Genomic DNA, 21851 nt, shown 5'->3' on the forward strand with positions numbered 1-21851 from the left:
CCAAAACCACTGGTAAAACGTATGCAAAATGCAAACCATTTGCAACCATGCATTTTTCATCCCCTCATTGATTTCACTTTGTGACAAAAGTTGACAAAAACCCATGAAGAATGAACATGCTTCTTTATTTTTGTCACAAAATTGTAAAAGAAAAAACCCACAAAAAACCCCCAAACTGCTGATAAACTGCAACGTGCGCACAGCAAATCTGACTTCTCATAGACTTTGCTGGGAAGTCAAAAGTGAGAAAGTTCTGACAACAAAACTGCACCAAAAAACACAGCGTGTGCATCTAGCCTTACACTTCAGGACCACTGATACAGATCTCTGGGGAGGTGTTTGGGTAGTGGAATTGAATGTCATCCAGCAGAAATTGATATGGCTAAGTGTTTCTAAGTTGTTTTAGTTTAAGCTTTTTTTTAAAGGAAAAACCTCTTGGAATGTATATTTGTTTAAGCTTTTTTTGTTGTTACTCCTTTTTAGTGTACTGTCACATCAGGATTTGCTAATATAAATGCTTGCGTTTTCTTTCCAGGTGCAGCAGTACTATTCCATATTTACCTAATCTTCCACAGTCCTCAGAAAATCAGCATTTCCTAAAACCTAGGATTTGTAGAATTTGAGGAGTTGCTCTCTAATTTGCCTGAGGTTTGTCAGGTCTGTGATGGAGCTTTTATTGGCCAGTGTGAGGAGCAGTGCTTCCTCCTGCCTGGATCATGTCCTGTGTGTCTTTCTCTGTGAGAGATTAGTTGAGTCTGCTGGTGCTGCTGTGTGTGGTGTAGGAGGGGCCTCGCTGCACACATTTGCTGCAGTACTCTTAGTTGGCAAGCACAGAAAAGCAGTACAAAGAGTCCAGACCATAGTAACTACACGATCAGTGTCCCTCTTCTACAGCCTTTTCTCTGCTATGCTTTTTTTTTTATTTTTGCTTTTGCTTTTGCACTCTGTGTAGAGGATTCTTACATGGCAATGTGGATCAGTCTTTTTATTTATGTTAAATATAACATGACTGTATTTGTTTCTTGATATGTATTTGATACATATATATATTTTTTGCAAGTTAACGTGTAGTGTATGTAAAAGTACATGTGGCTTAGCAACTGGCGGTGTCCAAAAAGTGAAGATTGCTTCGCGGGCATTGTTTTTCCAGGTAAGTCACTTTATTTTGGTCTTTTATTGTGAAATTCTGGAAGTGCACATCTTAATGATGAAGCTGCTAAAACTAATGACACATTTTCTTAAAGCTGCAAGGTTGATGTCCAGACTGAGACTGAAGGTGATTAATGTATTTGTGGGAGTGGCAAACCTTTTTGCATGAGGAGTAATTCTGCTAAAGCGCCACCCACAGGGGACTGGTGTCACTGTGGATGAGTATATCTAAATATGTACACCGGCACACATTATATAGAACGTTACAGTATGTATGTACTTGTTATACGAAGATTAATTTTGGCATCTGGTGGTTTTATATCTTGTTTAATCATGCAAACAGTTTTCTATCTCTTCATATTAAAGATGTAAGACTCTTATGGTATAGAGCTATTGCTGCCTTTTACCCAAATAACCGGTTTAAGGCTACGTTTTTCTAATGTAGTGATTTACGTATAGTGTCTGTAATATTTTCAGCAATCGTGGCAATAACTTTCTATTTGTTTACTCTTAATGGTTCTGTACTTATTATCTGTTGCTGTTGTAGCACACTCTAGTGTTTATGTTATGTATTGTTCCTTTTTTTTTTTTTTTCTGGGTATAGAAATCTAGGTTTATCTTAAACTGATAACTATCTTTTTTTTCCTCATTGCTCTAATATATATATATATATATATATATATATATATATATATATATATATATATATATATATATATATATATATATATATATATATATATATATATATATATATTTTTTTTTTTTTTTTTTCGATTCTACATTTTGTTTTTTGTTTTATTCTCCTTTGCTTGCTCACTTTGATTTTTGGAGCATAATCTTATTTAGGTATGATAGATAGATATACTTTAATTTAAAGTGATGGCATGGCAGTAAAAGGGGTGGTGTTGATAGTAAATTTCATTTCTCTTAATCCCTAAGCCACTTTTTGTAACAGATGTCTGTATTAGTTACTATACCTCACTGTCCAATATTTTAGTTGCTGAGGGCATCATGGGGACACTGGCTACTCAGTGATTTTATTTACAACCTTCAAGGGTTGCATTTGATTAACCTTTCTGAGATTCCGACTTCATGGGGCAGGTGATCATTCCCTGTCTTAAAAAAAAAAAAAAAAAAAAAAACCCCAGAAGGATGGTATTGTACTAATGGTATTTACTATCTGTGCTTATTGATCCTGAAGGCTCATATAATGCCTGAACTTACCATAGACATTAGATTTTGGATTTCTGATCTCCTTTGGGAAAGTCCTAGATGAATTGGGCATAAAAATGAAGCCGATAAGGACGTTGGCAGCCAGTAGAACAGTCAGGTGTAGGTATTTGCTAGCCATAAAAATGTTTTTGTTTTTATAATGCCAATATGTTTTGCAGCACTTTACAATTTAGAGTGTGTATAAACAATATCCGACATCAGAGTAACCCAATTTACAATACAGTAACAAAAAAAGAGCATCTTTAGTGATATAGGGGTTACCCAAAAAGTAAAATGTGCCATCTTTATAATATTTGATTATACAAGTGGAGCCTCATAAGCCAGTATCTGTAGGATTACAGATGTAAAGTGCTATGGTGCAATCAATAAACCATCTACTCTGTCCTTCCCCTAAGGCTATGTGCCCACGCTGCGGAAAATGCGCGGATTTTGCCGCGGATTTCCCGAAAATCTGCAGCTCAGGCACTTCCCAGCCATTTCTATGGCAATTTGGAAATGCTGTGCCCACGCTGAGGATTTTTCTGCAGCGGATTTCGTGTGGATTTTGATCCGGAAAAATCTGCAACATGTCAATTATTGTTGCGGATTTTCATCCGGATTTTGGCTTTAAAATTGGGAAAAAAAAATATAAAAAATCCGCACCAAAATCCGCAGCAATTCCGGTGTAAATCCGCGGCAAATCCGCACCTTTGAAAAGGTGCGGATTTTGCGGGAAAGCTGCGGATTTTGATGCAGAAAAATCCGCAGCTATATTCTCCCGTGGACACATGGCCTAAAGTGTGCCTGTCGTTTAAGGTGAACTCACTGAATGTAATCTGTATCTTCATCTATGCCTCTAGCTCCTCCCCTCTCCATAGAATCTTATAATAAGCTCCTACCATATACTGTCTCAGAAATGAAAGTGTCTTGCCTTAAGGCAGATTTTTATTGATTGTGAAGTTCAATCCAGGAACATGAATAAGGATATATTTCTGATAAGACATATTTTAAAGTTTATTTTCATGTGTTCAATTGATTTCTGAGAACATTAAAATGGCAGTAAGGATATGTGCTCACAGTGGGTTTTTTCTTTTTTTGTTTTTGGGTGCAGTTTTTACATACCTATCCTTAGACTTTGCTGGCATATCCGAATTCTGAAGTGTTGTGCACACGTTGCTTTTTTTTACCTTTTGTAGGTTTGGTGCAGAAAATAATAAACTGCAGTATGTCAGTTCTTTCAGGGTTTTTCCACCCCCAAATGCATGAAAAGTGCATGCAAAAACCACTGCAAACAAATGTGTAAATACTCAGCATGCGCACCTTGCCTTACGTTTTAAATTGAATCTGTTTGCTGGCTTTTGCCATGTAATCTGAAGGCAGCAAGAGAGAGGGGCTAAAACATTGATTTCAGTGGTCACTGTCTAGCTCCATCATACAGCCTGTGTCCAGCCAGGCCCCCAGCACTGATAAGCAGCTCCCTGTCAATAGACCATGTACACTGAAAGCTGTGATGTGGGTGGGGTTAGCTTTCTGAGCTCAGCTACATGTGAAAACTGATTGCAGGAAAAACTGTAAGGAAACAAAAGCGCAAATACCCTTCTGGGTGTAAGGAAATTAAAAGTAAAATGCTCACCTGAACAGGTTGTTGGCAGGCACACCTATGCACGCCTGAATAGATCAGCTACTGCTGCCACATGACTGGGGGGTGATCTCCAGAATAGTTGATCAATTTGGACAATATCACAATTTTAGGCTGCACTGCTGTAATGAAAAAGAACCTTAGAACCAAAATTAAGTCAACCATTTTTATTTCCACAATACGTTTCCACACTGGACTAGGATTCTCAGGATTTGTTTTAAATCAGGTTTTTGTTGCATATATTAAAATAATAATTTTAAAAATAAAAAAATTAATTGTATCTAACAAGCCTATGCAAAGTTCAGTGTGAGTATTTTAATGTGGTGTGTGTGTGTGTGTGTGTGTGTGTGTGTGTGTGTGTGTGTGTGTGTGTGTGTGTGTGTGTGTGTGTGTGTGTGTGTGTGTATATAATATAATAAATATATAATAATATAATATAATGCACAGGCTTGTTAGATTCTTCAATTCAAAAGATGGTGTCTGATAATCGTGGCTATGTACATGTGTTGTTTCCTAATGTAGGAGGTTAGTCTAAAAAAATGGGCAGTGACTTCTATTTTACAGATTAATATGAAAATAAAACCTCTTGCCCCACCCACGCAAAACACAAAATACTTATTTAAATAACCATTTTTGGATGTTGGTCACCCCTTAACATGGCATGCCTGGCTCTGCTGAGCATGTAAATCTGTTACATTGGAGCAAAAGGTCCCTGACCGCATCAAATCTTTTGCTTTTTCAGCCATGTTTTTTATTTCTCATGTAGGCCGATTCTATTTTGCTGAGCTGTACCATTGATGTGGATACGTTCTGGGCAATTTACATAATGTGTGCCCTGGACATGAGATTGGTGGCATGTTTTCCGCAAGCTGCTAAGAAACTATTTACTCTTGCAGAAAGTTATGGCCGTTGATAAATTGCATTTTTTTTCTCCATTGCCACAGATTTGAGAACCATAATGTGTTTATTACTACATCAAAGTAACTATATGAAGGTTTTGCATATTTTTTTTTTTTTTTTCTTTCTCCCTGGATTATTTAGATTTTATTCATATTTAAGATGCAATTGCAGAACCGCTTGTATAACGCGCTGGAATCTATCAAGTTGCATTGTGTGATGTTCTGCTTGCATTCTGGCTGGACTTAATACACTTCAGATTGCTGTCTGCCGCACAGCTACTATATGGACAGAAGTATTGGGATGCTACCACATTACCCCTACTGGACCATTTTCTATAACTTTGCCATTTTAAATCCAGAGAGAGAGGGGAGCCAGCACGATCTGAAAATGGCATGCATCATATAAAAAGTGCAAATTCACAGATTTATTCCAACTGTACTGTAATGTAAATGAGATTTTTAGCAAATAATTGATCAATTCTTTGAGCCACCCCTGCCAACGTCACGGCAAATCTCAATAGGGGGGTCCTACTCTATATTCTATATTTCATGTGCCATGCAGCCTCCTAGATAAAGTTAAAAGCAGAACCATAATGGAGCACACATACCTGTAACCTGTATATATAACCGCTTCTATGTTGCAAAAGAGGCAATTGTGGATAGAGGCCAGCCCAGGTCCCAGCATGTGGAGCAAGCTCTATACATACCAGGACTATATCAGAACTGACCCTCCCAGTACCAGAGAGCAACCATTGATAAAGGCGGACCAGATCCAAGTATGGTGCTTAACTAGCAATGCCTGTGGAAAGGGTGAGGCAACTGAATGTGTACAGCTACCAACAGGAGGAATATATTGCAAACCAAGATCAGGCGTGCATAGCATGGTGGTGACCAGCCACCAGACATTTGTAGCATAACTACAACCAAACAGAGAGAGAGGGGAGCCAGCACGATCTGAAAATGGCATGCATCATATAAAAAGTGCAAATTCACAGATTTATTCCAACTGTACTGTAATGTAAATGAGATTTTTAGCAAATAATTGATCAATTCTTTGAGCCACCCCTGCCAACGTCACGGCAAATCTCAATAGGGGGGTCCTACTCTATATTCTATTCTATAATTTACATAATGTGTGCCCTGGACATGAGATTGGTGGCATGTTTTCCGCAAGCTGCTAAGAAACTATTTACTCTTGCAGAAAGTTATGGCCGTTGATAAATTGCATTTTTTTTTCTCCATTGCCACAGATTTGAGAACCATAATGTGTTTATTACTACATCAAAGTAACTATATGAAGGTTTTGCATATTTTTTTTTTCTCCCTGGATTATTTAGATTTTATTCATATTTAAGATGCAATTGCAGAACCGCTTGTATAACGCGCGCTGGAATCTATCAAGTTGCATTGTGTGATGTTCTGCTTGCATTCTGGCTGGACTTAATACACTTCAGATTGCTGTCTGCCGCACAGCTACTATATGGACAGAAGTATTGGGATGCTACCACATTACCCCTACTGGACCATTTTCTATAACTTTGCCATTTTAAATCCATAGGTATTAATAGTATTATATTTGGCACAATGCAAGCAGGCAATGTTACCCTTTTATTGTTTAAACCCAGACTCGTCCATTAGATGTCAGAAGAGGCGTGATCCATCACTCTCCAGAACACATTTTTACGCCTGCAGAGTCCAATGGCGGCGTCTGACACTTGGCATCTGTGCTTGGTGATGTAAGGCTTGTATGCAGCTGCTCGGCCATAAAGACCTGGTGCACAAGTTATTGTTCTAATATTGATCCCAGAGGAAGTTTATACCATGCTAAAATTCACTGAACTCTTTAGAAGAAATCCTTCATTCTCAAATATTTCTAAAGACAGACTGCATAGCTATAGGCTGGATTTAAGGTGTGGCAATGGGACTAAATGCAAATCATGAATTCAATGATTGAGGTGTGTGCCTATACTTTTCTCTAGATAGTGTTCATGCTACTTTATTATAGTTGGTGTCAGACATGTGAAACTGTCTTTTGGAAGAACAAGAGTTCTGGCGATTAAAATTGTTAACTTCAATAAACCAAGCGCAAAGCCCCATAGGCTTAGACTGTTGCCAAATCTCTTCATTAAGACCCCATTAGGTTTTGGGTAGGTATGCGTGGATCCCTGGATGTTCGGGTTCTGCCAAACTTCAGTTAAACGTTTGATTCGGTACCCGAACATGACCCCCGAATCCCACATAATTCAATGGAGACTCGAACTTTGGAGCTGTAAAATGGGCGTAGTAAGGGCTAGGGGGCGGCTTTAAGGAAGCAAAATGGGCGGAGGAGTAGGAAAATTGCCCTACAAACAAATCATTCACCAATTTATTAATTTTAAAAAAAAATAAATCCTCAAAGTTCCTGTGTAATGTCTCGTCGTCCATAGAATCGTATGTAGTCTTCTCAGAATGAGGCTCCATAGGTTCCCACGCGGTCAGCGGCAGACCCAGAATTTTCTCATGAGTGTAACCTTTTCAGGCGATAAGATCAGCTGTCTGCTTTACCTCCACTAGTTATAAATAGGGGGGAACCCATGTCAGTTTATTTGTTTCCAGCAGCATCCAGGCATTTATCCCATGCTGAAAGCTTCTTGATTGGCTGCGCTGTGGACTTTCAACAAACTTTATTCATTATTCGAACTCCGCCACGAACTTCTGTGAAAACTTTACCGTTCATGTTCGCTCATCCCTAGTCATGGGCTCCATTTATCTGAAGTTTAAACCAAAAAAAATGGTTACCACATTTAACCTCTGATTACTAAGATTAATCGAATCTTCCATACAATTGGCTTAAGGATTAAAAAAGTTCAGATAAATGTGCAGAATTCCTACACCCACTTACATTTGTGCTTTTATCCTCTAGTATTTCTAAAATCATCAGAACTGGAAAAATCTGTGCAACGTGGATGCTGGCGAACTGTCTGAGGCGCGTAGGGTGTTTAATTGTGGAATTGGGCAACTGTTCGTGGGGAGGAAACAGACCGGCAGCACCCCTGGACTATGACTGTTACTTCTTAAATGACTGAGAATCTTTTAAATAGCAGGTGATTGTCTGACAACACATTCCGTTTTAGCCGGAGTTTTGTGGGGTTTTCTGGAAATTTCTTTTCATATAACACTACAATCTTTGTAAAAAAAAGCAATTTTCGCAGTGACCACAGCGGCCATCATAGACAAACATTTGTCGTTTTTGTTAGATTTTACTAGTCCCCTTAGGGGACGTTATTCCTGCACTACCCAATCGCTTCTGATCAGAGAGAGGGTTCAGCATCGCTCTGATCAGCAGAAATTGTGTTCTCCCGTGATTGCTGGCACTCTGCCAACATTCACAAGAAGCGAGTCGTGACAGCGAGTGGTCGTCATCTGACCCTGCGCTGTAATATCAACCCACTGGTTGTGTAGTGGGGCCGCCGATGGTGGCAGGGAATCGTGCGGTCCTTACTGGAGCGGGTTAGATTGTGCTGTAAAACTCCATGGGGAGATCCACCTGTGCCTGTTGGCTACACATGTCTGCTGATCTGATCATCAGGCATGTGCGGGGAATAATGCGGGCTCACATTAAAGGGATGCAGGGGACCTAGGACGTATACATACGTCCTAGGTCGTAAAGGGGTTATATCCTGTGTAAGGACTATTGCTGTGTCCGATGAGCAGAGATCCGGAGACCAGTGGCATGCCTGCTGCTCAGTTTCCATCTGACCATGCCGGTCTCGGCCTTCTGCAGTTATTCAGCACAGTGCCATCACTTTCCAGCTTATTACAGTGGGATCTTTGCAGCAGATGCTCCCTTTTATCAGCACTATGATGCTGCAGTTTGTGAATGGGTATGCTGCAGGCTTGTCCTAGTGATCCGTGGGGGTCTGTGCACCTATAGCCCCCCAGTACTTGTTCTAATGTGTCGGTGCTATAAGCAGATTGAATCAAGTGCAACATTAACTTAAAGGCATTTTCCTCTGACTCTTTACTGACATAAGCAATAATTCTAATTTTGATTCGCTTTGCATCTGTGAATGGTTAAATGATGGTAAACCATGTAAAATGTGTGGCAAATGTTCTCTAATTTCCCCAAGTTCTGCCCTGTTCTGCTTCCATTTCCTCATCCTGCATCTCCCGGCTGTTACTAGGCAGACTCGTCCATCCCCTCCCTCTCTGTGCAGTCAGCTGTCTGCGTGTGTCCTGATTGGTTTGCATAATGTGAAGCAGAACACCCAATGGTGGCTCCTATGCAAATCGTGCTCTGATTCAGCTGACATCAGACAGGGCTGGTGCAGTTATTTGCCGGGAGAGCTGATCTTAGACGGCACCATGGCTGCAGGGGGCTCCCTTTCCGGTATGGGTATGCTGCTTTTTGTTTTTTGGTATTCTATACTTTTGAAACCTTTTTAATCCTTTTCTGCTGTTTTTATTTCTTTATTTTTTTTCTCCATTAGGGGACCGAAATGTTTATGGACTAGATCAGGCTCCTGTCGTAGCACATTAGAAGGCCTTATTGGAGAATTGCTTCAAGGTACACAAACGTGTACACAATCTGTAGCTGGTGGAAGCAGATAAATGTTTGTGTCTAAGGGGTGCTTCACACACAGCAAGATCGCTTCTGAGTCACGGTTTTGGTGACCTCATTAGCGATCTCGCTGTGTGTGTGACACTGAGCAGCGATCTGGCCCCTGCTGTGAGATCGCTGCTCGTTACACACAGCCCTGGTTCGTTTTTTTTATTGTTGCTCTCCCGCTGTGACGCACAGATCGCTGTGTGTGACAGCGAGAGAGCGACGAAATGAAGCGAGCAGGGAGCAGGAGCCGGCGTCTGGCAGCTGCGGTAAGCTGTAACCAGGGTAAACATCGGGTAACAAAGGTGGTTACCCGATATTTACCTTCATTACCAGCCTCCACCGCTCTCACGCTGCCAGTGCCGGCTCCGGCACATGTAGCTGCAGTACACATCCGGTAATTAACCCAATGTGTACTGTAGCTAGGAGAGCAGGGAGCCAGCGCTAAGCAGTGTGCGCGGCTCTCTGCACATGTAGCGTCGTTATGATCGCTGCTTAGCTGTCAAACACAGCGACGCAGCAGCGATCATAACAGCGACTTACAAGGTCGCTGCTACGTCACAGAAAATGGTGACGTAACAGCGACGTCGCTATGTGTGAACCCAGCCTTAGGAAGCAAATGCCATAACGCCATGAGCCAAATACATCGTGAGCATGTATGTAAAGGTTTTGGTGTAGGGTTACAATGTGACACACCTTCACACTAGTTTTCCAGGACAGGAGAAACCGCTTTCACATTTCCAATGATACCACAGACCTGAGCAATGTGGCTAGTAAGCGAAAATACAGGGAAATGCATAACATAAACTGACTTATTGCTGGACATTACACAACTGTGCTGTGAAGAACGATTCTGTAGGAATCCATTCTTTGACCCTTCTCCATTTTTGCGTGACGAAATCCTAAATGGATTTATGAAAACCTTTACAATAAAGCTGCAAGTGCAGGAATGTGTAGGTTTTCTTGGCTGATGAGCAGCAAGACCTGTTACTGGCCCAGGTATCATTTCAGATGCTTGTAAGCAGTCTAGAAGTACACCCCAAATTAGACAACCCCTCCTACGCATCCACGGTCCAAATCCAGTATTTTTACTTGTTACATTGGCGAACACCCAAGTTCATTGGTTACATGACAAATCTACAAATGAAACAGAAGTAGGTGTTGGTTAAGGCATTTTCAAGCTTTTTTTGGCCTTTTAAAATGTGTGTGTGTGTGGCCACATGCGTGACATACGGTTGCTTATGCCATGGGCCAAATATCTGTACTTCGGCAAAATCTGTACAAACTCCATAAAATTCAGTTTTTAATGGTATCATGTGGTGAAAGGTAGGCCTGTTCTGAGTAATCAGAACCACATGGGCCTCTTCCATGGCTGGGTATCCATTCTCTTTCCATCTTTAGAAAAAAAAAGGGGGGGATTAGAGCTTCGTGGATAGTGGGAATATTAGGCGATCCCTCGCTTAGGTGCCTCTCGCTGGTTTGACTAACCTTAATCTAATGTGAATGGGGATCTTTTAATCCTATAAGGATAAAGAACTTTTTGGTTTTGGATTTGATCCCCCCCCCTTCTTAAAAGCACAATAGCGCTTGTTTTCACATAGACATAGGAGAGCCTGTTTTTAGTTTAGAGTACCACTTATTTTACCATATGGTCTTTGGAGACCAGGTCAATATGATTGCTGTGGTACTTAATATGTATAGTTTTTGTTTGTTTGTTTTCCTCACTTCACATTTTAACAACTTGGGAAAAGGTGGGTGATTTATTTATTGTGTATATATATAATATTTTACTATTTTACTCTCCAGTATTCCTAGGAGACTTGATTTTGTGATCATTGGACTTCACAGGCTTAACTAACATGGCAACGATGGAGCCTTCAGCTGGCGCCATGGTAGCTCATCGGGACACTGACAGTTCTTATTGCAGGGGGCTGATGTTGATATGAAAAAATGCCAGGGCCAGGTTTAGGCGCTTAGATTCCACTGTTAATGATTAACAGCGGCATTTAAGGGGTTAACAGGTCATTTCTGCTGTTTAGAGGCAGATGTCGGCTATGGAACACAGCCCAACTGGCATCTGCCATGTGTTGTGCAGGCACAGCTCTGCTACAAACGCCCGGAATCTCTCCATGACTTATGTCGGTGATGAAGCGCGAAGGCATTAAAGAACCCACAAACAAATAATGTAACCAGTAACATAACTTTCTCCCACTGTTTGTATAAGGCCATGTGCGCACGTAGCGGAATTACATGTAGTTACGCTGCGCTTTGTAGCGCAGCGTAACTGCATGCGTCCTGCGTCCCCTACATAATCTATGGAGATTGTGCAGGAGCCGTGCGCACGTGGCCTATTAGAGCGCAGCGCTTCGGCTGCTGCCCGAAGCGCGCGTTCTAAGTAGTGACATGTCACTTCTTCCGTGCGCTTTCCCGGCAGCTCCTGCCCTGTCTACGGCAGGAGCTGCAGGCAGAGCGCATGGAATCGGCTTTTTTTTTTTTTTTTTTCTACGGACATTTTCTGCAGCGATTTGAAGCGCACGTGTGCTCTTCAGATCGCTGCAGAAATTTCTGCAGGACTAGTACGCAATGTGCGCACATAGCCTTAGGGTCGTAAATTGCCACTTGAGCCTAATACAGAGTTATTCAAATCTTACAAAGGACGTGTTTTTCTGATTTTTCTCTGACCTTGTAGAGATGATAGGACCATATGACAAAGTGGTAGTGAAGGGACCCAAACTGGGTATAGAGATGTGGGCCCAACCAGAAGTCATTGACACAGGATATTCCTGTCTGTGCCACATATACAGTAATCCTAATTATCTTTAATTTGGGGACTTGCACACTGCAAATAGCTTTATTGTAAGTGCTTCTGAACTTCAGTATAGTATATCTTGGTTGGGAATTTATATAAAAAAAAAAACAATCCACCTCCCTATGCAGTTGGAATAGCTTTCCTATTTTTTTTTACTCTTTGTGGAATATGTGCTCTCCTTTTTTTCTTTCTGTTGAAAGTTAAAGATCTAATCCACGCCATTATCTGTATGTAACACATGCTAACGTGCAATGAAATTAGCGATGGAATAAGTCTGTCACTTGTGGACTTAACTTTACAATGTAAATTATAAAGTTAGCTCACGAAAAGTCATTATGTAATACATTCTCACACTCCTTTTTATTTAAAGACTAACAATGTTGGCTTAGTTGAATGTAATGCTTGGCCAATTGGATGTGGTGTTGCTGTGTTTGTGTTTGTGTGGTGTTTGTTTTGTTTTTTTGTTTCCCATTCTGGTGGTTGGAATGAAACGACTGTGCTAGACCCCTGCAGTTTGTTGGGAGAAAGGGGATTGAGGCCAAGGAGCAGGCAGGTAAAATCCAACATGCTCCATCTCTCAGGAGGGATTCGGGAATAAATATGCTGTCCCCAAACTCATTTTATTGAAATCATGTGAACAGAAATCTTCATTGATTTGCAGTTTTAGCTATAGGACTCGGCTTTAACAATGAAATTGTTTTAAGCTGCTATTTATGCAGATTTTGCATTTGTGTGGCTGCAGCTGCCACATCGAAGATTTAGACTGGCCTAAATAGGGAAAAATTTACTTTTATGCTGACCGAATACTTTTCAGCAAGAATTGGATTTATGTCATTGCAGCCGTGTACATTTTTCACTTTAAGGCCAGGGTTAGACTGGCGTATATTCTCTCATCAAAGAGAATCGGGTCGGTTATGATAATCACACTTTGATTAAACTCTGATCTGAGTGATTTTGTACCGTGATGTGACTTTCTTGGATAAGATGAAGCTGGAGAAAATATCCTCATTCTTTCTGTTTAGGAAAATCTGACTGCACTCAGGTGTCATCCAAGTGCAGTTCATTGTTTTCTACAGACTCGTTGACTTGTATGGCCAAGAGAAATCGATAATCTGATTTAATTTATTTATTTTTGGACTATGTGCATGGGCTCCATAATAACATTGGTCTGAGTGTGATCCAATGGTTCATCTGTTCGCTCTTTGACTTTAAATACGGTGATGTGCACAAACCTGAACACTGAGGCTTTTCAGTGAAAACTTGCATAGTCTCCAGCCAGCTTTTCTATTTCTAATGACTAGTCCTGGACTGACAGGTCTTTTCCTATATACACAGGCATAAGGAGAAACCTGTCAGTCTAGGGAAGTGGAGTAGCAAAAATCTGCTGGGCAGCTTCCTTGGGATAGTCATCTGAGGCATAGCCCTTGGCTGGACTTTCACAGTACATTTACTCTAAAACTTCTCAGAGTTTAAGCAGCACATAGACTGCTAGAGTAACTGAGCCACTGTGTAATTCATGCTGCACAATCCACGGGCAGCATGAATTGGCTGACAGGTTCCCTTGTTAAGAGATGTTCTGTTAGTCTCCAATCAGTATTGTCCTTTGTTGCAATTTTTATTCCTGAAATGACATAATTGGACAAGTTCTATCGTAGCTACTGCATTTGTTTTTTTTTTTTTTTTTTTTGTTTTGGTTTTATAATCTTGCCAAATAATTCTAGACCATGGAAGACCTTTAAAAATATTCCTTTTTGGACTAACTTGTAAAATTTGTGTGTGTATACAGTCATGGCTAAACATGTTGGCACCCTTGAAATTGTTCCAGAAAAGGAATAATATATCTTTGTACCGTGTTAGCCAGTAGAGATAAAAAAATTGTTTAAAAGAACAGAGAGTCCTCAGTGGTTGATACCTTTTAATGGCTAACTGAAAAGATGGTAATAATTGCAAGCTTTCGAGACTACTCAGGTCTCTTCATCAGGCATGGTATAACACAAAATCTGAAGAGTCACGTATTTATACACAACAGGACTTAGAATAGTGCAGTAAAAAGAAAAAAAAAAAAAAAAAAAAAAAAAAAAAAAACAAGTTATATGAAACAGAACTAATGCTAATAGTTCTGTTTCATATAACTTGTTCTTTTTTTTTTTTTTTTTTTTTCTTTTTACTGCACTATTCTAAGTCCTGTTGTGTATAAATACGTGACTCTTCAGATTTTGTGTTATACCATGCCTGATGAAGAGACCTGAGTAGTCTCGAAAGCTTGCAATTATTACCATCTTTTCAGTTAGCCATTAAAAGGTATCAACCACTGAGGACTCTCTGTTCTTTTAAACAATTTTTTTATCCAGAAAAGGAAGTATTTTCTCGCAGAAAATTATTGCAATCACAAATGCTTTGTTTTGCACTTATTTATTTCCTTTATGTATTGAAACAGAAAAAAATAAATTCACCCACAACCTCACAAATGGGATGGACAAAATTGTTAGTACTTTATCAAAATTATTTGGTAAACAACTTTTGTTTTAAGCATGTGATGCTTGTTCAAACTCACCTGTGGCAAGATCACACCTGCAACCAGATATAAAGGGGAGAAGTTTACACAATCTTATGTCTGTGCCACTCTAAGCATGAAGACTAGAAAGAGAGAAGTGAGGACTTGGGAACCAAAATATCAACAGTTTCAGGGTTACAAGTCATCTCCAGAGATCTTGATGTTCCTTTATCCATGGTGCCCAATATAAGTTTACAACCCATGGCACTGTTGCGATTCTCCCAGAACGTGGACGACAGAGAAAAATTGATGAAAGGTTGCAACAGAGTCTGGAGGTGGATAAGTAGTCTCAATCAAATTCCAAGGTGTCCTGCAGGCTCAAGGTGCAGCAGTTTCTCATCCACATTTGAATGAAATGAAACGCTTGTTAGAGCCGGGCTCTCTTTCCTCTCAGGTAGCTGTGGTGGATCGGCCAATTCTGAGTGTGACGCTTCAACAAACTAAGACAGACGTCTGTAATTTGCTAAAAATCAATCTAACACACTGTTTATTAATTGTTCTTTCGGGCTTTTTATACCCTTTAAGTTGGTTACATAATATGAGACGTGATATAATTGCACAATTTTAGGTGGTTACCAAATATCATAGGTCAAAGTTAATCTTTGTTATACTTCTGGGAGATAAAGAACTATCCAAAACTAGGTTCCCAGAATATGTCAGAAATATATGTGAGGAAGTACAGGTTCCAACGATACAGAGGCAGGAGAACCCCACTGCTGACAGATATATAAAAAAGCTAGACGTCAGTTTGCCAAAATGTGCGTAAACCAAAATCCTTCTGGAAAAGCGTCTTGTGAACAGATGAGACCAAGATGGAGCTTTCTGGTAAAAAAAAAAAAAAAAAAAAATGGAATGAGGCCTACAAAGAAAAGAACACAGTACCTGTAGTCAAATATGGGGAGGTTCAAAGATCCTTGGGGTGTGTGTTTTTTTTTTTTTGTTTGTTTTTTTTTTCAGGGGTGGGCTTGTGCTTTAACTGTGTGCAAGTCATCATGAAATCTGAAGATTACCAAAGGAGTTTTGGTCGAAGTGTCAAAGCTGAGTTTGCGTTCTGGGGTCATAGGTCTTCCAGCAAGTCAATGACCCATTCTTTCAAAAGCCCCCAGAAATGGATGGAAACGCTGGAGAGTTCTGAAGGGACAGCAATGAAGGGGGAGCATCTAAATCCCATTTAACACAGGTGAAGAGATCTTAAAATTGCTGTCTGGAGATGACACCCTTCAAATGGAGAGATCTGGAGCAGTTCGCTAACGAGTCCAAAATTCCAGTTGAGATGTGTAAGAAGCTGTTCATGGTTATACAAAGCGATTGATTGCAGTTATTTATTCCAAAGGGTTTGAGCCAAATGAGGGTGCCAACAATTTTGTCCAGCCCAAATATGATTGATTTGATTTATTTATTTAATTTATTTATTTTTTGTAGTAGTTTTGAGGGAAATTTATGTCTAATTTTTTATACTTGTGTTATGGGCTGGCAATTTAATGCAAGGTAAGGTACATGTTAGGCTAGTTTCACACTTGCGCTATTTTGACGCAAACGGAATCCGTCAGTAATGTAGTACAGTTTGTTTATTTACAGTGGAAGCGCGTTAATATGCCGCGTGTGTGTGTCATGCAGTACCCGCTTGTGTCCACACGATGTCGCGCTTCCACTGTAAATAAATTAACTGTACTACATTACTGACGGATTCCGTTTGCGTCAAAATAGCGCAAGTGTGAGTGGGGCCTTAGAGGTTGGGTTTCTTTTTTAATTATATTTTTATTTTTTTTGTGTGGGGACATGCCTTGGCTTTTCTTCTTCGTTGCAACGTGCGCTAACATTTTACACCTTTTGTGCTAATTGTGGTCTGTCTAATTCTTGTTTTAAAGGTTTGAGATGGAAACTGCAGAAGAACCTCAGAAAAAAGTGTTTAAAGCCCGCAAAACAATGAAAGCAAGTGACCGCCATCAGTTAGAAGCTGTGCACAAGGCAAAAGGGGATCTGCTTAAATCTTCAGAGCTGAAGCTCGTCAATGGAATCCATGAAAATGGCAATTCAGATATGAATTATACCCGAATTGATAAGGAACCCATGGAGGACTCAAGGAATCTAAATGGCATTCTAGATATTAATTGTGATACTCTTGAGATTCCTGTTGTGAAACTGTCTGACCTTAGAGACAGTTTAAAGCACATTGACCAAACCAGTGACTTAAAGCGAACGCTTGATCTAGAACTCAATAAAAGTACTGTATGTCAGGGAGGAGATGGTAATACCATTGAGCCTACTGAGGCAGCTAGCCAAACTGGCTCCACCCAACAAGATGAACACGATGAAATTATTCCTCATGAAGTAGAACAAATTGATTCCAGTAAACTGTTGGAGGAAAATCTCCCCTGCGAGCCTGAAAGTTCAGAGGAACAGACCCAAACAGACATTCCCAATGAGGAAAACTGCATGGTTTCAGAAGAAACAAGTAAGTCTGAAGATGAAAATCCCATGGAAGACTCCCCGATCAGAGAATTCGAAAACGAAGATATGGACGTTATTTCAGAGACTCCTACTACAGTTGACAAAATATCTATAGAAGAGAGCATTATTAAAGAGCCCCTTGATCCAGAGACTGTAGATTCTGGTAATGATGAAAAAAAAGCTGATATATCAGCTGAGGAGCAGGAAAATGAAGCTAGCAATGAAGAACTACCCAGTGAAGTACAGAGCACTGAGGAACCTGAAAACCCCGAAGAGCAGGAAAGTACAGAGCTTGTTAATGTATCACAAGATAGTAATGTTTCACCAGATATGAATGTGGCAGAAAATGTGTCCCCTCCAGAGGACAAAAATGAAACTTCAGAGTCCGATGTAGAACAAAACAACAATGGGGATGAGGCCATCTCAAGTAGCATGGATGTGGACCATAATGAGCAAAATCTAGAGCAGAAATCGCCATTACCTGCAGAGGCTCCAATTGATGGGGCTCCATCAGATGTACAGAAAGGTTCTGAATTAGAAAATACAGAAGAAATGGAAACTGATGAAATAATTCCCATTCTAGAGAAGCTTGCACCGATAGAAGATGAACTTAAGTCTTTTTCAGAGGAGAAATCAGACTTTAAAACTGTTCCTGATACAGAATCAAAAGCGGAAAATATTTCAGCTTCACCAACAAAGAATGATACCAGTGAGACTCTGCCAAGTGAAGCCTTTTTAGTGCTTTCAGATGAAGAAGAGCCCTGTGAGGAAAGCACCCCGCTGAAAGAGAAGATGTTAACTGATCAAGGTAACTTTCTTAATCTTGATTTGCCACTTTTGTTATTGCTTTACAGGAGTTTTCTCGTTTCAGTAAAAAATAGCAATAAATGTTCTAAAATAAACTCTACTAACCACCACCAGTTTGTGGTTGATGCTTTGGTATGCCTTGATGGTCTGTTCCTTACAAACTATCAGCAATTGTCTGTTCTCTCGGTGGTCATGTGCTGAGCTACTGGTACCAACACTCAGCGCAGTGTCATGAAGCCCTTAGATGGTAGCCGCTTGTAAAAAGGGGAGTCATTGCTGGATTGGCATGGGGAATAGAAGCGGTTCTTTATAATTTGAAGCACTTTTTCAAACTTTCGTGTGTGTGTGTGTGTTAGACCTGAAAATGGCAACCCTGCTTATGGGTGAGGCCTCTACAATTTTTTTTATTTTTTTTGTTTCCTTTGGTTAATCTGTGTGTACAACCACTTATACCAAATTACTTTCTTCCAAAACTGCTTAGTAAGGCTATAAAAAGATTTTTGGCACAGAATTACCTTAATCTTTAGGGAGACAAAGACTTTTCCTGAAAAGGATTGCAGTCCATGTGTCTTCCAACATAACTGAATTTAAGGGTGCATTGAATGGGGCAGAGGTGTAGATGCTAAACGTCCGCTTTTTTAATTTCCTATGGCTGTGTTGGAGAAGGCAGAATACATAATACAACATAGCCCTGTTCTGGGAATCCCATCCTTCAGAGATCAGCAAGCTATCCATGTGATACAACCTTTAATTCAAGCAATACCCTTTTAAGCTAAAAATTGTACAATAAATTAGCTTGGAATGCTGCAGATTAGCCCTATTGTTTCATATTGGAATACCAGATTTATGCTTTTGCCCAGCTGGATCTGGAGATTTATTTTTTTTTTCCTCACTCTTCTTGGTTTGCTTGAAATTGTGCAACATTCTATACATTGTTCTGATTATTCAGAACAGATCCATATTGGGGTGCAGATGTGACTGCTCTGTATCAAGTGTGCAAGTAAAATGCTCAGCAATTATTGGCTTATATGGGGAAATACATTTTGGGGGTTTTGTTTTTTTTTTGTTTATTTAAATGTTAGATTAAGGTAACATTTTAATTTTTTTTTTTTTTTTTTTTATTGCTGCAGATGAAGTTAAAGAAGTTATTCCGGAGCCAGAAGAGGAAAAACCTGCTAATGAGCACACAGGGCCAGAGACTAAGGATGAGCCTCAAGCAGAGAAAAGTAAGGATATCCCTTATCACTACAAAGCTTTTTCTTGATTAATTTTATGGTACAGATCATCTCACAGTGAAGGTTTTTGGGTTTAATTGATTAGTGGTTTATTTTCCATGTTCTGAGGATGGATATTTCAAAGAATATTGGTTTGCAGAGCTTCAGCTCTTCCTTCCTTCCTTCCTTCCTTCCTTCCTTCCTTCCTTCCTTCCTTCCTTCCTTCCTTCCTTCCTTCCTTCCTTTCTTCCTTCCTCCGCCATAGGCCTCACACACTCTTAATTTCTGGAAATATCTGGCTTAAAATATTGATTTTAAGCCCTCGCCTTCTCTTAACAGTAGTGGCCAGTATAGTTTTTGATACTAACTGTCTGCCAGCCCCCTTTACCCACGTGTCCGGAGCAGCCTGAAATAGAAAATTTAGATAGGGCACTAATGAAGTAAACACTCCAGAAATTATTTTACACGTATAATGCTTATCCAGTTTTTCCACAATTTTTAATTTTGCATCCCAGCTCCATATCTTATACATCCCTCTCCCCTCTTCATTATATAAAGTTCCGTTGTGATCTCCAGTCTGACGTTCAGTGCTATTGTTTAGAAGGGAAGTCTGTATCTGATTTGATTGAGTTCCTCTGAAATGAAGGATGACAATCAGGATTTTAAATGTCGGGCAGTTGTGACTGCAAGCATATGACTTGCATACACACAGTCAGGTGCCTACTAGATATGTGTTCCCTCACTGAAAGCAAGTGAATTGAGCTAGGCTGAATGCAGCCGTCTAGAATATGTAAATTGCTTACTTAGTCAGATGACGGCCCAGCATCGGAGAATTCCTATCAGCATATGCGCTGGATGGATTCACAAATCTTCAGTCAGATATTTTGACTAGACTTGTACCCCAAGGTGGGGCAACTCATTTTAATGCTGCACTTTGGTTACTATGGACAGCAAAGATAGTTTTCTTTTTGACACTTTTCATACATAATTTCTATATCTTGTAAAAAAAAGCAGTGATATAATAGGTGAGACAGGCAGAAGCTGATACACTGCGACCACTGTATAAATCAGAGATAAACCGGTGGGGTGTCTGGAGACTCGGTCATCTACAAATACTGACCAGAGCTAGCAGTAGTGGACAACCCCTGTTAGTTTGTTTTCACCAGAGAAAAATCCTATGGCTATGTGCCCATGGACGCTCGTACCTGCGGATGTATCCGCAGGTACGAGCGCATGTTTCCCGCAGCTGCCCGCCGGTGTCCACAGCTATTTTTAGCTGCTAGATTACAGCAGAATAGCTGCGGGAAACATGCGGAGATTCATGCGGCTTACCTGCGGACGTCCCGGCCTCTTATCTCCATAGCGGAGGGCCGGGACATCCGCAGGTAATTCCGCATGAATAATTGACATGCAGTTATACATGCGGATGCCTACATCCGCAGCATGGTCTGCAGCTGCACTTTCCGCAGCGTGTACACAGCACTCCCCATGTCCCATAGGATAACATGGGGAGTGACTGTACATGCTAAAACCTGCGGATTTATCTGGAAAATCCAGAAAAATCCGCAGGTTTTCCGCGGCAAAATCCGCAGAAACCAGGTCCCGTGGGCACATAGCCTAATAACCAAAGAAAGGTGCCCTGTTCTGATCAGCAGAAAGGTGAAGTTTTATCCCTGTTAGAATGGAGCTGCACTACATATGCTAGACCGCTGCTCCATTAAGTCCCTATGGGGCTGCCGAGTATGAGGCTCTCCTTTTTTTTTTTTTTTTGTTTGTTTTCTGGCAGAGAATAAATGAAAGGATAGTCAAGCGATTGACCGGCCACTCCTATTCTGTAATGCTACAAGTTTCCCATTGTAGATAAAAACTCTACTCTGCTGATCAATGCAACGCAAGGTTTTACCGGACAAGCCCATTTAAGCAATGGTGTATCTTTAGAGATATGCCATCATTTTACTTAGGAAATAGGATTTCAAGATGGTAAATAACAAATTTTCTTCGGCGCTCCATTGGGAGACCCAGACGATTGGGTGTATAGCTACTGCCTCCGGAGGCCACACAAAGCATTACACTAAAAAGTGTAAGGCCCCTCCCCTTCTGGCTATACACCCCCAGTGGGATCACTGGCTCACCAGTTTTCTGCTTTGTGCGAAGGAGGTCAGACATCCACGCATAGCTCCACTGTTTAGTCAGCAGTAGCTGCTGACTATATCGGATGGAAGAAAAGAGGGCCCATATAGGGCTCCCTTCTCACCCCGCTTGTGGTTTGTAAGGTTGAGGTACCTATTGCTGGTACGGCGGCTGGAGCCCACATGCTGTTTTCCTTCCACATCCCCCAGAGGGGCTCTGAGGAAGTGGGATCTTACCGGCCCCAAAGCCCTGAGGCCGGGCTCCATCCACAGACCCATTGAACCTGCTGGATACGGAGCTGGGTACCGTTCAGGGACATGGCCCTGCACCATTCAGGTACTCTGTGTCCCCGTACACACAGGCACAGCACACTCCAGACTTGCTGGGTGTGCTAGTGCG

The 21851-nt window shown here is 40.7% G+C and overlaps 1 protein-coding gene across 5 annotated transcripts in view; it reads left to right on the forward strand.

The window, feature by feature from the left end:
* ATF7IP (activating transcription factor 7 interacting protein) overlaps positions 1-21851 on the forward strand; it is an 88244-nt gene that overhangs the window by 16213 nt on the left and 50180 nt on the right. For 2 of the 5 annotated variants that reach the window (XM_075321905.1, XM_075321909.1), the window contains exons 2-3: positions 16719-18109; positions 19239-19334. In XM_075321905.1, coding sequence (XP_075178020.1) covers positions 16726-18109; positions 19239-19334 — 1480 coding nt within the window. In that variant the 5' untranslated portion in view covers positions 16719-16725. Of the gene's footprint in view, positions 1-852; positions 1151-9216; positions 9272-9427; positions 9449-16718; positions 18110-19238; positions 19335-21851 lie in introns of those variants that run through there. The other 3 variants (XM_075321906.1, XM_075321907.1, XM_075321908.1) reach the window with 3 other exon arrangements.

This window comes from Anomaloglossus baeobatrachus, chromosome 8 (assembly GCF_048569485.1).
Source record: "Anomaloglossus baeobatrachus isolate aAnoBae1 chromosome 8, aAnoBae1.hap1, whole genome shotgun sequence".
Classification (NCBI taxonomy): Eukaryota; Metazoa; Chordata; class Amphibia; order Anura; family Aromobatidae; genus Anomaloglossus; species Anomaloglossus baeobatrachus.